Source organism: Erinaceus europaeus, chromosome 11 (genome assembly GCF_950295315.1).
Source record: "Erinaceus europaeus chromosome 11, mEriEur2.1, whole genome shotgun sequence".
Classification (NCBI taxonomy): Eukaryota; Metazoa; Chordata; class Mammalia; order Eulipotyphla; family Erinaceidae; genus Erinaceus; species Erinaceus europaeus.
Genome location: NC_080172.1, coordinates 115,187,360 through 115,205,775, shown reverse-complemented (window position 1 = coordinate 115,205,775; position 18,416 = coordinate 115,187,360). Strand labels below are relative to the sequence as shown.

General features: G+C 52.8%; 1 protein-coding gene and 1 long non-coding RNA gene across 3 annotated transcripts in view; both read left to right on the top strand.

Moving 5' to 3' along the window:
• Positions 1-16,400, top strand: part of FAM131C (family with sequence similarity 131 member C) — a 39,661-nt gene extending 23,261 nt beyond the window's left edge. Inside the window, exons 2-7 of one of the 2 annotated variants that reach the window (XM_016188436.2) lie at positions 4,802-4,917; positions 7,407-7,442; positions 8,262-8,355; positions 12,492-12,674; positions 13,698-13,808; positions 15,651-16,400. In XM_016188436.2, the coding sequence (XP_016043922.2) occupies positions 4,802-4,917; positions 7,407-7,442; positions 8,262-8,355; positions 12,492-12,674; positions 13,698-13,808; positions 15,651-15,934 (824 nt within the window). In that variant the 3' untranslated portion in view covers positions 15,935-16,400. Of the gene's footprint in view, positions 1-4,801; positions 4,918-7,406; positions 7,443-8,240; positions 8,356-12,491; positions 12,675-13,697; positions 13,809-15,650 lie in introns of both variants that reach the window. The other variant, XM_060202334.1, reaches the window with a different exon arrangement.
• The window catches only part of LOC132541449 (uncharacterized), a 226,473-nt gene that overhangs the window by 162,830 nt on the left and 45,227 nt on the right, over positions 1-18,416 (top strand). The gene's annotated exons all lie outside the window — the stretch shown is intronic.

Below are 18,416 nucleotides of genomic sequence, written 5' to 3'. Positions count from 1 at the left end.
CAGGGTGTGACAAGGAGAGGGGGCGGAGCAGGCGAGAATTCTACCACAGAACCACCAATGCCCTGGAGGGAGGGTGGTGCTTTATGTAAATGTAAAAGTGATTTATGTAAATAGACCGCAGCTTTGAGTGGGATCAAACCAATCCCTATACAGGCAGGATTAGAGACAGAAGCCGGGGGGAGCTGGCATACTACCCAACACCTGCTCTTCCATTTTTTAAAATTTTTTTATATTTATGTATTTATTTCCCCTTTTGTTGCCCTTGTTTTTCATTGTTGTTGCAGTTATTATTGTTATTGTCATCATTGTTGGATAGGACAGAGAGAAATGGAGAGAGGAGGGGAAGACAGAGAGGGGGAGAGAAAGACGGACACCTGCAGACCTGCTTCACCGCCTGTGAAGCGACTCCCCTGCAGGTGGGGAGCCAGGGGCTTGAACTGGGATCCTTCCACCAGTCCTGCGCTTTGTGCCACGTGCGCTTAATCTGCTGCACTACCACCTGACTCCCTACACTCTTCCATTATGCCACGTGCGCTTAATCTGCTGCACTACCACCTGACTTCCTACACTCTTCCATTATTTTTACAGTGAAAAAAAAAAGTTTATTTGGTGCTCTCATTTGTTGATTTGTTGTTGTCCAGGTCTATAATAACTAAAAAATAAAAGACTTCTGGCATGATTTGGCATGGGGCTTAGGACCAGCAAAGGTTTATTCCATGGTTAGGTACAGCAAAATAGGCAGTGGGACAGAGATGGGCTGGGCCAGGGCCATAGATCCATAAGTTAGTTAGCAGAGCTGGGCTATTTGCATTCAGTCTCCTGGGAGAGACAGCATGGCAGGGTCCGAGGGGAAGGAAAGTGCAGGAAGAGAGAGCTCTCAGGAACAGAGAGGCCAGAAAGGAGCCCAACTTCCAGCGGCCCGGAGCTTAAATAAGTTACCCCCAAGGCACCCACAATCCCTCGTGGGTTTGCGTAAATTCCTACTGTGCTTGTAGACTGACGTCAGCCGTGTGCTAGTCACGCCCGTCAGCCGTGTGCTAGTTACATCCGTGTCCCAACACACAGGCCTCCCCCGATTTTTTTCCTAAACAGTGACTGTCTTCCAAGAGAGGGTCCTTGCCCCACTGTTCAACCCCAGTCGACAGTCCCGTAAGAACAGAAGTGGCGAGCAGTCACCTGGGTCTGCTCAGGCCCCAGGTCTTCAGGGCAACAGGGTCCTGGAACTGTTGTTTCAGTACTCTGACGGGGTCCTTCCTGCCGCTTTTCACAGCGGCCTTTGGAAGCAAACCAACTTCACATCGGCTCTGCCGTGAACCTGAGACCAACAGGCATGGATGCCCACTCACACACCCATAGCCACTTGTTCTTGGGCAATGGGACAATCTTGGGAACTGTCATGCATCTGCGATCCCTAAGCATCCAAACCTACAAGCCTGTGGGTTGGAAGCTGCTGGAGGACGCCGACGCCCTGGAGAAGGTGGCCTGTTCTTCTGTGAGTTGTCTGAGAAGCAGGGAGGCTCTACCAGGCTGTTACAGCTGCTGAAAGACCATTTCCAGAGGGGTGTTACATTATGCACTAAGCCTGGTTATCCCTGGGGCTCTGTGCACTACGAATCCACTGTTCCTGGAGGCCATTTTCCCCATTTTGCTGCCCTTATTGTTGCTATTACAGCCATTGCTGCTGTTGTCCTCGTTGGACAGAACAGAGAGAAATGGAGAGACGAGGGGAAGACAGAGAGGGGGAGAGAAAGACAGACGCCTGCAGACCTGCTTCACTGCTTGTGAAGTCACCCCCCTGCAGGTGGGGAGCCGGCAATTCGAACCTGAATCATTACGCCGGTCCTTGAGCTTCGTGCCATGTGTGCTTAACCCTCTGTGCTACCACCCAGCTCCCTGATTAATCTTTTAAAAGTTGAATGCGCATAGACCCAGGTCTAAGGCTCCAGCCCTGTCTGTAAGGGGTAAACTTCCTGATCAGTGAAGACAGTGCAGCTGGTGACTCTCACTCTTTCCTTTCTCACTTTCTCTCTATTCTATCAAAAGGAAAGAAAAGTGTATCGCACCAAAGTAAAAGACTCTGGGGTGGCGGGGTGGGGGGTGGGGGGGGGGGAGAAGACAGGTCCAAAAAGGATGACAGGACCTAGCGGGGGTTGTGTTGTTATGTGGAAACTGAGAAATGTTATGCAGGTACAAGCTATTGTATTTACTGACGACTGTAAAGCATTAGTCCCCTAATTTAAAAAAAAAAAGGAACAGAATCGGCTCCCTCCACTCCTGCAGGGGAGGAACGAGGAGGCTGAGGAGCAAAGTCACTTGCTCAGGGCTTGGGTTGGGGAGGCTCGGCTCTCATGGACTTTCTCCCCAGTTTTCCCAGAGCAGCTGAGATAGAAAAAAAAAAAAAAAAAAAAAACCATGGTGCAAGGCACCCAGAGGGAGGGGTTGTGAGGGCCTAAAGATGGGTGGGGAGTGGTGGCATCCTCAGGTTGGGCTGAACATCCACACTGTGCTCTGCTACCTAGTTCTTTCTCTTTCTTTCTTTCTTTCTTTCTTTCTTTCTTTCTTTCTTTCTTCCTTCCTTTCTTTCTTTCTTTCTCTCTTCCTTTTTTTAAATATTTATTTATTCCCTTTTGTTGCCCTTGTTGTTTTATTGTTGTAGTTATTATTGTTGTTGTAGTTGGACAGGACAGAGAGAAATGGAGAGAGGAGGGGAAGACAGAGAGGGGGAGAGAAAGACAGACACCTGCAGATCTGCTTCACCGCCTGGGAAGCGACTCCCCTGCAGGTGGGGAGCCGGGGGCTCGAACCGGGATCCTTACGCCGGTCCTTGCGCTTTGCGCCACGTGTGCTTAACCAGCTGCGCTACCACTCAACTCCCCATTTTTTGTTGTTTTTTTTTAACAGACACTGAGAGAGGGGGCTGCACCTGGTTGAGTACACGTAGTATAAAGCACAAGGACCCGCTCTAGGATCCGGCTTTGAGTTCCTCAGCTCCCCACCTGCAGGGGAGTCGCTTCACAGGTGGTGAAGCAGGTCTGCAGGTGTCTATTTTTCTCTCCCCCTCACTATCTCCCTCTCCTCTCTCAATTTCTCTGTCCTATCCAATAAAATGGAAAAAAAATGGCCTCCAGGAGCCCTGAATTCATAGTGCAGGTACTGAGCCCCAGCGATAACCTTGGAAGCATAAATATATATATATTAAAGAAGACATGAAGAGAAATTGGGAAGGAATGGGGAGATGTAAAGAGAGAGAGAGGGAGAGGGACACCTGCAGCCCTGCTTCACCACTCATAAAGCTTCCCCCCTGCACGTGGAGGCTGGGGGCTTGAACCTGAGTCCTTGAGCGTGGTAGTGTGTGTGTGCTGGGGGTGTGCCACTGCCCTAACCCTGGCGCCCAGCTTTTGCCCTCCTCATTAACATCTCCAGATCAGCCCAGAAACACCCAGCCCTGCCTCGGGGGTTGCTCAGTCCTCCCACCTCCAGCCTGCAGACCCTCTCTGCCTCCCTCTTCCTCCAGGGAGTCCTATCTGCCTCTAGGTCAGCAGCTCACCCTGCTCGGCATGGGCTGAGTCACAAACGGTGAAAGTGACGGAAGCCAGGGACCAGGCAGGACAGGTGGACTGGCGGCTGGGATGAGTGTCCTGCAGAGACCTGGCCACCTGCCATGGCTGACACCCCTTCTCCCTGTACCTCCCTCCCTTACTGCACAGCTCTGTGTCCCTGTACCTTCAACACCTTCCTGCCTGGCTCCCCCCCCCCCCCCGCCTTTCCCTCTGTGCAGGGTGGGGAAGGGAGGTGGTAGCTACGTGAACATATTACCATGCATAAGGACCTGGGTTCGAGCTCCCAGTCCCCACAGTCAGGGGAAAATCTTCACAAGCGGTGAAGCAGTGCTGTAGGTGTCTCTCTCTCTCCTTCAATCTTCATCTCTCCCCTCCCTCTCAATTTTTCTCTCTGTCCTATTAAATAAAATGAAAAAAAAAAAGTCACCAGGAGCTGAAAAAAGAAAGAAAGGAAAAAAGAAAGAAAGAATAGTGTGGACCCTTAGCAAAGGGAGGGGCATGGAGGGAATTCTGGAGAGCGGGGGGGGGTGCAGCAGGGTTGGGGTTCTGAGAAGGAAAGATATGTGAGGTGGTCTGACTGGAAGCAAGCTTAGGGGGGTTAGGATCCCGGGCAGTAACAGTCCACCTACTGGTGACTTTTCCAGAGACTCTGGGCTCAGTGGGAGCCAGAGCCTGGACTGAGAGGAGTCACGGGTGTCTGCAAGGCCCAGCTGGGGAGGGGTGCCAGAGAGTCTCAGCTGGGGTGGGGGGGGGGAGTTAGCAGAAAACAGTAAAGGATCAGAAGTCTCAAGAGTTCAGAATAATGCTGGCGTGGGGTCCTGAAGTTAGTGACGATGGTACAGGGCAGACAGGCAGGGGCCGGATGGTGGCACACCTGGCTGAGAGCATATGTTACCCGGGTTTGAGCTCCCAGTCCCCACCTGCAGGGAAAAGCTTTGCAAGTGGCGAAGCAGAGCTGTGGTCTCTCTCTCTCTCTCTCCCCCCCTCTCTCCCTCTCTATTTCCCCCTTCCCTCTTGATTTCTGGTTGTCTCTATTCAATAAATAAATAAAAATCACTAAAAAAAATTACTAAAAAAGGGGGGGCAGACAGACGCTCACCATCTGGAGCTTGAAGGAGAAGGTCTGGCTGTTCGCCTCATCTGAGGTGGGTTCAGGTCAGGGTTGGTTTTCTCCAGAGTGATGGTGAGTCCCCAGGAGAGCACTGGGCTTGGCTAAACTCTCCTGTCATCCTTATTTCCAGATCTGTTCACAAGTGCTCACAAGGACTGCCCCATGCCCCCGGCCACGGAACCTCTCAACCCAGACTTGCCCTCCGGCTGCCCTACCACCATGGCTCCTGGCCATGTCACTGGCAAGGTAACTGGTCCTACGGCCTCCCACCCCCCCCCACCACATCCTGGTCCCTGGGTATCCCCTGCAGCTCCCCTCGGGGTGGCAGAAACCACTCCGTCTCTTCCCCACACCAAAACTGATTGCTTCTTATGGTACCCATGCTTACAAACGAACCCTTAGATTTGCTCCTCAGCTGGACTGAGGTCTGAATCAGAGTGGCTGCCAAAAAACTGGGTCAGGCTTATTTAGAGGAAAAAAAGGGGGCGGGGGCATCGGTGGTGGTGTACCTGGTTGCGTGTTATAATTTGCAAGGACCCAGGTTCAAGCCCCCAGCCCCCACCTGCAGGGAGAAGGCTTTATGAGGGGCGAAGCAGAATTGCCGGTGTCTCTCTCTCCCTAGCTCCTCCTTCCCTCTTGATTTCTGGATGTCTCGATAATTTAAAAAATAAAAAGAGGCCAGGTGGTGGCGCACCTGGTTAAGCGCACACATTACAGTGCACAAGGACCTGGGTTCAAGCCTCTGGTCCCCACTTGCAGAGGGAAAGCTTCACAAGCGGTGAAGCGGGTCTGCAGGTGTCTCTCTGTCTCTCTCCCTTTCTCCCTTCTCCTCCTCCCTCAGTTTCTCTCTGCCTCTATCCGGTAAAATAACTAAAATTTAAATAAATAAATAAAAAGAGAAAGAGAAGAAGAAGTTCCACCTGAAGGCCTTCCCACAAAACTAAGTTTTGCGAATAACAAGTTCATTACCAGTCCACACACCTTACTTAGCTCCTGGAGAGGAAAAAGGAAGCTCTTGTGTGAGCCTTGGATTCTGGCTCACACTTCGGTGTGTGTGAGAGAGAGAGCGCAGAGTTCTGCTCCACTATTGGTGGGATCCTATTCTGTTTTTGTCTTTCTTTCTGTTTATACCAGTTTATAAATGTAGGGTCTGATGCCATTCCTAAAAGGTTTCCTGGGAGACCAGTTTCTTATTCTTTTTTTGCCTCCAGGGTTATCGCTGAGGCTCAGTCCTGGCATTACAAATCCCCTGCTTCTGGTAGCCTTTTTTTTTTTTTAAAAAAAACACTTTTACTGGATAGAACAGAGGGAAATTGAGAGAACGTAGGAGGGAGAGAGGGAGAGAGAAAAGGAGACAGTTCCAGACCTGCTTCACCACTTGTGAGACCTCCTCCACCTCGCAGGTGGAGAGCTGGGTGCTTGCACTTAGTACTATGTGTGATTAACTGGCTGTACCATTGCCCAGTCCCTCCATTTTTTTCATTCTTTATCTTAGAGAAAGGGAGACAGACAGAGAGGATAAAGAGGGAGACGGACTACAGCAGCACTCTCTCATCCATGGAGACCACACGCCCCACGCTGTTCATGAGCTGTCAGAGTTTGAACCCACGACCTTGAGTATAGAGAAGATACACACTCCCAGTCAGCTCTGTTTGTCTTAAGTATTGTGCCATGCCGAGGACTGAACCCAGGGCTTCACACAAGCAAGGCATGTGCCCTGCCCTAACCACCTCCCCAGCCTTCTGCCACACCATTTCCACAGCTGGCCCAGGGCTTGTGGTTTGAATCTACCAGTTACTAGAATCACAAATACAAACACACATCCCAGTCTGGAAGATAGCTCCCTTACCCTGTATGCCGCTGGGTTCAAGACCCAGTACCCCATGGACAGCACTACAACACCAAGGGAGGTCTAACCCTGTGGGACCCCACTCTCCTCTGTTTCACTCCTTCTCCCCATCTTTCTGAAACGAAAAGATCGTAAGGTGAAAAGGTCAATCAGGAGTGATGAGTTCACATGTGTTCAAGGCTCCAGAGCCACACACAGAGAGGGGGGGTGGAGAGAACACCACAAGCCAGACACTTTCTGTGTGTCATGTCTTTGATCTGTGAAGTAAAAGGCATTGTCACCACTTAGAGGCAGAAACAGATTTTCAAAGATGTCCAGTACGTAGGCCAAGGAAAGTGAGGTACAAATGACAGTCAAAACTATAACTCAGGCAGTCAGGCAGTAGCGCAGCAGGTTAAGCACATGTGGCGCAAAGCACAAGGACCAGCATAAGGATCCCGGTTCAAGCCCCTGGCTCCCCACCTGCAGGGGAGTCACTTCACAGGAGGTGAAGCAGGTCTGCAGGTGTCTGTCTTTCTCTCCCTTTCTCTGCCTTCCCCTCCTCTCTCCACTTCTCTCCGTCCTAACAATGATGGCATCAATAACAGCTACAACAATAAAACAAGGGCAACAAAATGGAATAAATAAATGAGTATTAAAAAAAAAAAACTAGAACCTAGCTCTGAGTTGTTCCCTGTACCCACGCCCACCCTGACACAACCGCCATTACCACCCCCACCCCCATACACCTTTGCATGGCAGGGGAAACCAGGTCACAAGCCTGAGGCAGACCCTGACCCTTAGCCCCTGGAGTCGCAGAAAGCTGAGCTGCAGCCCTGTCCTTGGGGCCCTGAGCTGCCAGCTGGCAGAGTACCCTGCCTCACACTCTCTCTCTCCTCTGTTTTAGGACAAACAGATGGATTTCTGTTGGGATCCTTGGCAGGTCAGTGTCCTTGCCCATTCCTTGGTCTGGCCTGCCACAGCTGGCACCACTGCCCCTCCCTCTGTGGTGCCCTGCTTGGACACATAACTCTGCCAGAGAGAGGGAAGGCAGCGGGGCGGGAAGGGGGGGGACGGCAGTGTCGTCAGGCCCTGCCCTGGGGAGATGGGTGATAACGGGACCCTGGTGATGGGCTAGTGTGGGGGTGCCTCTTCCCGGGCACGTGCTCTCTGGGATGGAGAGAACTCGACCAGAGCCAGCCTGGGCTGCCACTCACTCAGTGATGCAGGAGAGAAAGTCTTGAACTCATGGCGGAGTGGTAATGCAATGTCTTTATTGATCAGAGAGACAACGCTTTTATGGGATAGAACCAGAAGTGGCAAGTCAGAAACGGAAATGGCTAGGAAAGGGGTGGAGAAAGGCAAAAGCGGGCTGGGAAGGTAGAAACTTCCTTAGCAACTGTTGCGAGGGTTTTAACAATGATTATGTAAGCGGGCCATAGTATCAGCAACGCAGGGTGGAGGAGGGGGAGCTGGTTTAATGTCCGACATCTCCCCCTTTCTTTTTATCTAATGGCCATCGTATCAGGGTGCTTTGTGAGGCAGGGAGTCTGACAGGACGGGGCACACCTTTGGGGTTACTCCTGTCCCTCCTTGCTCAACCTCTCGGTAGAGAGAGAGACTGACAGGATAGACGCACCCCTCAAGTCAAGCCCTGCCAAGCTCAACCACATCCTCACAATTTTCCGACACCCTGGTGGTGTGATGATGGTGAGATGTTGTCCTGCGGCGCTGCCTGCAGCCATACCTCCTCTCTCTACAGCGGTGCTTCCAGACCACCAATGGCTACCTGTCCGACTCCAGGTCCTGCTCCAGCAACTACAATGTGGCAGCCCTGGCCACCTCGTCCCTTGTGGGTAGGCTCCAGCTACCCTCTCCTGCCCTTGGCCTCGGCAGGGCCCACCCACCCCTGGCCACAACGCGAGCAGGGGAAGGCCCCAGAGCCTCGGAAGAGTTGTCAGGTTCAGCCAGGCTCCTGTGCCCACGGGCTCTGCAGGGAACAGCCGCATAGGGCTCCTGGTCCCGTGAGAAGGCGTGTTGATTCCAGAAGTTGGGGGGGGTGAGGACAACAAATCTGACTTCTCAGTTGTCTGCCTACTGCGGTGTCCCCAAAGCAGATGCAATCCTCAGGTCACACACCGTACCTTAAGCAGCACCCCTGGAATCAGAGCCCTAGCTGGAAATTGCTACATGAATCATTTACTGAAGGGTTACCCTGAGGGCTGCCTGTAGGAGGAGGCAGTGGGGCCAGGCTGGGGGAGGAGCTGGCCGCCAAGCAGCTGCAGGAAAAAACTCTCTCCACTTGAGCCCACTGAGAGCCTGGGGCGGAGGTGATGTCATTGCCCCTGGGGAGAGCATTCCAGTCCCTTGGGTATCTCTGGTGATATGTGCCCCTCAGCTGTGGGCCAGTCTCTGGGGAGTGTGGGTGCTGGGGCAGGGAGACACAAACTGCTTAGGCCTCTGCTGGGTCACCCTCAGCACATCCTTCCCCTCTGTCTTCTTCTCTATTTTCTTTTTATTATTATTATCTTTTTAAAATTTTTATTTATTTTCCCTTTTGTTGCCCTTGTTGCTTTTTATTATTGTTGTAGTTATTGTTGTTGTTGTTGGATAGAACAGAGAGAAATGGAGAGAGGAGTGGAAGACAGAGAGGGGGAGAGAAAGACAGACACCTGCAGAACTGCTTCACCGCCTGTGAAGCGATTCCCCTGCAGGTGGTGAGCCAGGGGCTCGAACCGGGATCCTCACGCCGGTCCTCGTGCTTTGTGCCACTTAACCCTCTGCACTACCTACCACCCAACTCCCTATTATTATTATCTTTATTTATTTGATAAAGACAGCCAAAAACTGAGAGGAAGGGGAGATAGAGACAGAAAGAGACAGAGAGACACCTGCAACCCCACTTCACCACTCACAAAGCTTTCCTCCTGCAGGTAGGGACCAGGGGTTTGAACTCAGGTCCTTTCACATTATAACATGTGCGCTCAACCAGGTGCGCCACCACCCGGCTGCCCCTCTGTCTCCTGCCACCACCCTCTGTCACAGCGTGGTTCCATGATCCTCCTGAGCTCTGCTCAGCTCTTGCTTATGCTGGTGCTGGGTACTGAACCCAGGGCCTCAAAGCCTCGGCCACGAGTCTTTCTCTTCCCCATTATGCTGTCTTCCCAGCCCAGCTCCCACCTGCCCCAGGCCATGGCCTCTGTGCTTTCCTCCAGCTGCAGGACCCTGGGCTCTCAGACCTCCATGGCCAGCGTTCTCCCATGTGGGGAGGGAGTGTTCCCCTTCTTCCTCTCCTCTGTCTTTCTCCCTTGCCCAAAGTCACATGTCTTCTCACTTCCTCTGGGGATGCACTGTCTTAAATATTTTTTTCTTTTCTTTACTGGGGAGAGGAAATTAATGTTTTATAATCTATAGTAAAGTGCAGTTGGTCCATGGGTAACATTTGTCAGTTTTCCACATAACACTCTGGCATCCCCCAGCCCCGCCAGCTACACTCCTCCGCCATCATGTTCTAGAACCTGACCACCCCAGAGGCCTTGACTTTGGTGCAATACTCCAACTCCGGTCCAAGTTCTGCTTAGTGTTTTCCCTTCTGTTCTTATTTCTCCACTTCTGTCTTTAAGTGGGATCATCCCATATTCATCCTTTTTTTTTTTTTTCATCCTTCTCTTTCTGGTTGATCTCACTTCAAGTTCCATCCAAGATGAGGTGAAGAAGGTGACTTCACCATTTTTCTTTTTTCTTTTCTTTTTCTTTTTTTTTCTTTTTTGCCTCCAGCCTGTACCACAAATCCACTGCTCCTGGAGACCATTTTTCCCCTTTTGTTGCCCTTGTTGTTTTATCATTGTTGTGGTTATTATTATTGTTGTTGTTGCTGTCATTGGATAGGACAGAGAGATATCGAGAGAGAAGACAGAGAAAGGGAGAGAAAGACAGACACCAGCAGACCTGCTTCACTGCCTGTGAAGTGACTCCCCTGCAGGTGGAGAGCCGGGGGCTCGAACCGGGATCCTTACGCCGGTCCTTGCGCTTCACACCATGTGCGCTTAACCCACTGCACTACCGCCTGACTCCCTACACCATTTTTCATAGCTTTCTGGCTGGTCTCACTTCACATGATTCCTTCAAGCTCCAGCCAAGATGGGCTGAAAATGATAAATCATCATTTTTTACCACTGAGTAGTATTCCATTGTGTATCTAGACCACAACTTGCTCAGCCACTCATCTGTTGTTGGACACCTGGGTTGCTTCCAGGTTTTGGCTATTACAAATTGTGCTGCTAAGAACATATATGTACACAGATCTTTTTGGATGGGTGTGTTGGGTTCCTTAAGATCCATCCCCAGGAGAGGAATTGCAGGGTCACAGGGTAGGTCCACTTCTAGCCTTCTGAGAGTTCTCCAGACTGTTCTCCACAGAGATTGGACCCATTGACATTCCCACCTGCAGTGCAGGAGGCTCCTTTGCCCGCTGTCTTTCTTAAATCTTGCCAGTCCTCACAGCACAGTCCCGGGATTCTCAGGATGATGTTCTCACCCTTGAAGGAGTTCCTGATGGCTCTCTACAGGCCTCTCAGTCAAATCCATGTCCAGCTGGTCTACTGACCAGCTGCCCACCTCCCCACCTGCCCAGCTTTTGTCCTGTGTCTTCCTGGATCCCATCAGTGGTTCCCTTATTTTTAAAAAATATATTGTTATTAGTAGTAGTAGTAGTATTTTACCAGAGCACTACTCAGTTCTGGCTGATGGTGGTGTGGGGGGATTGAACCTGGGACTTTGAAGCCTCAGGCATGAAAGTCTCTTTGCATAACCATAATGCTATCTACTCCGATTCTGGCCCCCTGTCTTCATCCTTAGCCCCTAACCCCTGACCTAGAATGCTCTTCCTGAATGGGGGAGTTGACATGTTACTCACCTGCTCAATACTCTCTCATGATTAACCATCGCTCTGCGATGAACATTGGAGCCCTTGGTCTGGCTTCCCAGCCTCTTCTACCATCCCAGCCATGATGTTCTCTCTCTTCTATTTATTTATTTATTTATTTATATTTATGTTTAATCTTTTATTTAGTATTGGATAGAGACAGAGACAAATTGAGGAAGGAGGGAGATAGAGAGGAAAAGAAACAGAGAGGCACCTGCAGCCTCGCTTCACTACTCGTGAAGCTTTCTCCCTGCCTGTGGGGACCAGGGGTTTGAACCTAGGTCCTTGAGCATTGTACTATGTGCACTTAACCAGGTGTGCCACCACCTGCCTCCTTTTATTTATTCATGAAGAAGATAGGCAGGAAGAAGGAACCAGACATCGCTCTGATACATGTGCTGCTGGGGGTTGAACTTGGGACCTCATGCTTGAGAGTCCTGTGCTTTATCCACTGCACCACCACCAGGACCACGGCCACGATGTTATCTCCACTTTTTCCCCTCCCCTATATTCTTGTAACCAGGCCAGACTTTTTTTTTTAATGTCGCCCCCCCCACCATTACCATTCTCACCTCTGAAATAACTCCCAGCTTTACCCCCACCCGTCTAAACTTCCTTCCAAACCCAACTCCAAGCCACCTCTTCCAGGAAGCCTTCTGTCTACTGTACCCTCACTTCAGCAGAATTGGTGACAGGCCTAGGCACAGGGGTCGTTCTTTCAGAACCTGTCAGTTGGTGGGTAAAGGGAAACTGGGCAGACCTCCAGCAGGTCTCCTTGGGCAGAAAGGTCTGGTCTTGAAATTGGTCAAGGGAGTGACACGTTTGGGGAACACTGAGTGGGAGGGCAAGCCTCGGGCCTGCGGATGGGTGGAGAGCATTCGAGTGAGGGGACCCTTGAGGCTTGGGGTGGGCAGGAGGCAGGGAGTAGGCTCAGAGCACCAGCTGGCATGAGGCTACAGGGCTTGGAGGGCAGGGCCCTAGGTGGGTGCAGGGCATGAGGGGTGAGTGTCGGGAGTGGGGTCTGTGTGCATGGAAGCAGGGGTCACCCAGCCGCCGTGGGTCCCACAGGGGTGGTTCAGAGCATCAAAGACCACATCACAAAGCCCACAGCCATGGCGCGAGGCCGCGTGGCCCACCTCATCGAGTGGAAGGGCTGGAGCGCCCAGCGGTCGGGCTGGGAGCTGTCCTCAGCCGAAGATGAGCAGTACGGCTGCCTCCCGGATGAGCTGCGAGAGGCTCGCTTTGCTGCAGGTCAGTGCTGGGGGCCTGCGGGCCTGGGTCTTGGGGCCTGGGGTCTGGGGGCCTGGATCTGGGGGCCTGAGACCTGGGGGCCTGAGACCTGGGGACCTGGGTCTGGGGGCCTGGATCTGGGGGCCTGAGACCTGGGGGCCTGAGACCTGGGGACCTGGATCTGGGGGCCTGAGACCTGGGGGCCTGGATCTGGGGGCCTGAGACCTGGGGGCCTGGATCTGGGGGTTTGGAGTCTCGGGGCCTGGGGTCTGAGGGCCTGGATCTGGGGGCCTGAGACCTGGGGGTTTGGAGTCTCGGGGCCTGGGGTCTGAGGGCCTGGATCTGGGGGCCTGAGACATGGGGGCCTGGATCTGGGGGCCTGAGACCTGGGGGCCTGAGACCTGGGAGCCTGGATCTGGGGGCCTGAGACCTGGGGGTCTGGGGGCCTGGATCTGGGGGCCTGAGACCTGGGGGCTTAGATCTGGGGGCCTGGATCTGGGGGCCTGAGACCTGGGGGCCTGAGACCTGGGGGTTTGGAGTCTCGGGGCCTGGGGTCTGGAGGCCTGAGACCTGGGGGCTTAGATCTGGGGGCCTGGGGTCTGGGGGCCTGAGACCTGGGGGCCTAGATCTGGGGGCCTGAGACCTGGGGGCCTGGGGGCCTGAGACCTAGGGGCCTGGAGCCTGGGGTCTGGGGGCCTGAGACCTGGGGGCCTATGGAACTGGGGGTCTGCAGGTCTGGGTGCCTGAGAGCCTGGGGGTCTGTGGGCCTATGAGTCTGTGGGTCTGGAGGCCTGAAAGCCTGGGGCCTGGAGCCCTGAGGGCCTAGAGGTCTGGGGGCCTGGAGGCCTGGGGCTTGGGGCCTAAGAGCCTGGGGGCCTGGGGGTCTGGGTCTCTCCGGCCTGGGGGTCTGGGACCTGGTGGCCTGGGGTAGGTGCTGCTCCTTACAAGACCCCAAAGTCACCACATGGGCTATGCCCACACAGGGAGCCTCACGGCACAGGGTGCCTCCAGCCTTCCCCCACCCTCGGGTCTCTGTCCCCCCAGGAGTGGCTGAGCAGTTTGCCATCACAGAGGCCACGCTGAGCGCCTGGTCCTCGCTGGATGATGAGGAGTTGCACCCCGACAACAGCCCCCAAGACATCGTCCAGATACAGGGTAGAACTCAGTGGGTGTAGGGTGGGCTGGAGGGGTGGGTGCAGGAGAGCTGGTGCTGGGCGTCCACTCTGCCAGCAGGTACAGTGACCTTGGGCAAAGCCCTCTCCTGTCTGTGTTGCTTTCTTCATCTGTGACATGGGACAGGTGAGGCTGGCCCTGCCCACTCCCAGGAGAGCCATGAGCCTACAGGGAGAACCCCGAGCTCAGTACCATTAACACTGGGGCTCGGGAGGGCCGGGTGGTGGTCCACCTGGGGGAGCGCACGTATGTTCCCATGCAAAAGGGCCCAGGTTCAAGCCCCTGTCCCCACCTGCAAGAGGAAAGCTTCACAATTAGTGAAGCAGACATAAGACTCTCTCTCTCTCTCTCTCTCTCTCTTTTATTTCACCAGAGCACTGCTCAGCTCTGTCTTATGGTGGTATGGGGTATTGAACCTGGGACTTTGGAGCCTGAGGCACGAGAGTGGTGTCTCTCTCTTTCTCTCACTCTTTCTCCTTCCCCCCCTCTTTCTTACCTTCCCCTCCCCTCTAAATTTCTTTCTCTATCCAAAATAAATAAATAAAATATTTTTTTAAAAAAGAGGGCTATGTGGTGGCATACCTGGTTAAGTGCACATATTACCAAGTGCAAGGACCCAGGTTCAACTCCCCCCCCCACTGCTCCCCACCTGCAGGGGGTCTGCTTCATGCACAGGGAAACAGGTCTGCAGGTGTCTTTCTCTCCCTCAGTCACCTGCAGCCCTGCTTCACCACTTGTAAAGCTTTCCCCATGTAGGTGGGGGCTTGAATCCAGGTCCTTGCTCACCATAATGTGTGTTCAACCAGGTGTGCCACTGCCTGGCCCCCACCATATCTCATTTAATCTTCTCTCTGACTTGGATGGACAGAAGGGTAATGGAGACTCAGAAAGAGCAATGGTTCTCTCAATTCTCCTCCTCCACCATCTGTTTCTTCTTCTTCTTCTTCTTCTTCTTCTTCTTCTTCTTCTCCTTCTCCTTCTCCTTCTCCTTCTCCTTCTCCTTCTCCTTCTCCTTCTCCTTCTCCTTCTCCTCCTACTCCTACTCCTTCCCCTCCTCCTTCTAATGTTTTATTTATTTATTTTTATATTTTATTTATTACTGGATAGAAACAGAAAGAAATTGAGAGGGGGGGAGAGAGGGGGAGAGACACCTGCAGTGACCAGGTGGTGGCACACCTGGTTGAGTGCACATGTCACAAAGACCCGGCTTCAAGCACCCAGTCCTCACCTTCAGGGGGAAAGCTTTGCAAGTGGTGAAGCAGTGCTGCAGGTGTCTCTCTCTCCCTCCACTTTCTCTAGATTTCTGGCTGCCTCTATCCAATAAATAAAGATATAAAAAATTAAAAAGAGAGAGAGAGAGACCTATGGTCCTGTTTCATCACTTGTGAAGCTTTCCCCATGCAAATGGGGGCCAGGGTCTTGAACCCAGGTCCTTGTACACTGTAATGTGTGCACTTAGCCGGGTGCACTACCACCTGGCCCCTTATTTATTTTTATTTTAATGAGAGAGATACAGACAGAAAGACCAGAGCACCACTCAGCTCTGTCTTAACGATGGGACCTCAAGGCCTCCAGCGGGAGAGTTTATTTTTTGCAGAACCACTGCACTGTCTCCCAGCCCACTTCTCCCAGCTCTTGGCAGGCACCTGACTATGCTGACTGCTTCTGCACAGGGACGACTCGGGCTCAGAGAGGTCCGGTGACTTGCCCAGGGTCACAGTGGGATTTGGAAGCAGGCTTTCTGCCCATGCCCCCCCACCCTTTCCCCCCCACACACACACTGAGGGAGGGAACAGCATCACTCCCCCCTCGTTGTCTTTTCAGACCTAGAGAGCATCTACCTTCAGAACAGCCTTCTGAGCGGCCCCTCGCAGGACAACAGCCTCTTGGCCTTCTCCTCCCCCGGCCTCTCTCCTGATACCTGGCCCTCGCCCAAAGAGCCCCCCAACACGGCTGTCGTCCCCCAGCCCCCCAGCCCTGAGCAGCAACCTCGGAGGCGGCTGCCTGGAGGACCCGGGCCTGAGTGTGGGGCCCGGCTGCAGGGCTCCTTCCCGTCGGTGGACGGTGGCTCCCTTTCCGAGGAGGAGGACGAGGTGTTTTACAACTGAGGCAGCTCACTGTGACCTGGCCTGAGGAGCAGAGGCCCAGGCTGGCGGCTCTCACTGCCCTAGGGTTAGGCAGGGCGGGGCTCCTGTTCTCCTGCCTGTCACTGGTGCCACCTCCTTTACTGGGCCCAGGGGGCATCTTCCCCTGCAGGGCGTCTGCTCTCAGCAAGTTCAAGGACTGGGCAAGCTGTCCAGAGGAGCCCCCAGGCAGACGACCCCACAGCCCTTGGAGTGGGGCTGGGGACTCTGTCTTGACCTGTGGGCTCAGCCCCTCCCCCTTTCCCCTGTGCTTGTGGCCTCCCCCCACCCCAATCCGGGTAGCTAAGACCTGCTTCTCAGCTGTTATCCTGAGGAGACTGTCTCCACGGAACGTCTGTCCATCCCTCACTCTCTGAGCCCTGGTACCCCCACCACACACACACCTCTTTCTGTCTTTCCAGAGTCATTAAAATGGTGGATTCACCCTGGATGAACTTGGTCTGGTCTCTGCCATGAGGGGCATGTCCTCAGCACCGAGGTTTAGGGGAGACTATCTCTGCAGCACACAGACAGCTGGTCAGCCTGCTGCTACCCAGCCCGGGGTTCCTCATGAAGGCTGATGAGGCCCCCTGAGCTCCACACTGGGGGGTCCCTCCACCTGCCCTGTCTCAGCCAGGAAAGAGGCTGAGGCTGGGATGAAGGTAACGGAGCCACAGCGTCCTGCTCCTACATAAAGACAAGCGTCATAAAGCATGACGGGGCTGGGGAGATAGCAGAGCGATTATGCAGGAGACTTTCACTCTAGGGGCTGGGTGGTGAGAGCACATGTTAGCTAGCAAGGACCTGGGTTCAAGTCCCCAGTCCCCACCTGCAGGGGTGGTGGGAATTCCCAAGTGTGAAGCAGTGCTATAGGTCTCCCCCTTTTAATATTTTATTTTATCGATACAGAGAAAGACATACACACCAGAGCACTGCTCAGCTCTGGTTTATGGTAGTGTTGGGATTTGAACCCGAGAGCCTCAGGCATGAAAGCCCTTTGCATAGCCATTATCTGTCTCTCCAGCCCTCTTTCTCCCTCTCCATCTCCCCTCCTCTCTCAATTTCTCTCTGTCTCTATCCAAACTAAATAAATAAATACTTTGACTTCTAAGGCTGCAAGGTCCTAGGTTCAGTCCCCCAACACCACCATATGGCAGAGCTGAGAAGTGTTATCGCTTTCTCTGTGTCTCTCGGATTAAAGAATAAATAAGGGGGCCAGGTGATGGCACACCTGGTTAAAGGCACACATAGCGTGCGCAGGTTCAAGCTCCCGGGCTTTCCTGCCTGCAAGGGGAAAGCTTCATGAGTGGTGAAGCAGATCTACAAGTATCTCTGTCTCTTTCCCTCTATACCTTCCCCGATTCTCTTAATTTCTCTGTCTCCATCCAACAATAAATAAATAAGACTAAAATTAAAGATAATAAATAAAATAAGGGCTGGAGAGAACATAATGGTTCAGCGAAAGACTCTCATGCCTGAGGCTCTAAAATCCCAGGTTTAGTCCCCAGCAGCACCATCACCCAAGCTGAAGGGCTTTCACCTTTCTCTCTGTGCCTTTGTCTCTCTCTCTCTAATAAAATAATTAATTAAAAAACAATAAAACCAGGAGTCGGGCAGTAGTGCAGCGGGTTAAATGCACGTGGCACAAAGCGCAAGGACCGGGCGTAAGGATCCCGGTTCGAGCCCCCGGGTCCCCACCTGCAGGGGAGTCGCTTCACAGGCGGTGAGGCAGGTCTGCAGGTGTCTGTCTTTCTCTCCCCCTCTCTGTCTTCCCCTCCTCTCTCCATTTCTCTCTGTCCTATCCAACAATGATGACAACAACAACAGCAATAATAATTACAATAATAAGAAATAAAAACAAGGGCAACAAAAGGGAAAACAAATAAATAAATATAAAAATTAAAATGAATGAATGAATGAATAAATAAAACCATTAAAATGAATGAACTAATGAATAAATAAATAAAACCATGAAGGAGTGGTCCGGAAGGTGGCACAGTGATAAAGCTTTGAACTCTCAAGCGGGAGGTCCTGAGTTTGATCCCCGGCAGCACATGTGCCAGAGTAATGTCTGGTTCTTTCTCTCTCCTCCTGTCTTTCTCATAAATAAATAAAATCTTTTAAAAACATAATAAAATAAAATCATGAAGTAACACCTTCTGTCTCCCACACTGCCCTACAAGGAAGGAGAGACAAGTAGTGGAAGGTCAGGGGCAACGGACCCAGCAGCGATGGTTCCCTCAGGGCCAGCACAGGGAGGGTGCTGAGTACCAAGTCTCTGGCTGTGGTGCAGAAACAAGAAAGGAGCCCAGGCTGTAGTAATCAGCCTCACTGTTCTCAGAAGCTTCTAGCTGGGAGTCAGACCACCCCCAGAAGGCACTTGAGCCAGCCCTCAGTGAGGACACACAGCCAGCTCTCTACTGTGAATCTGAGGAGCTTTCAGTCGACCCCCCCCCACACACACAGA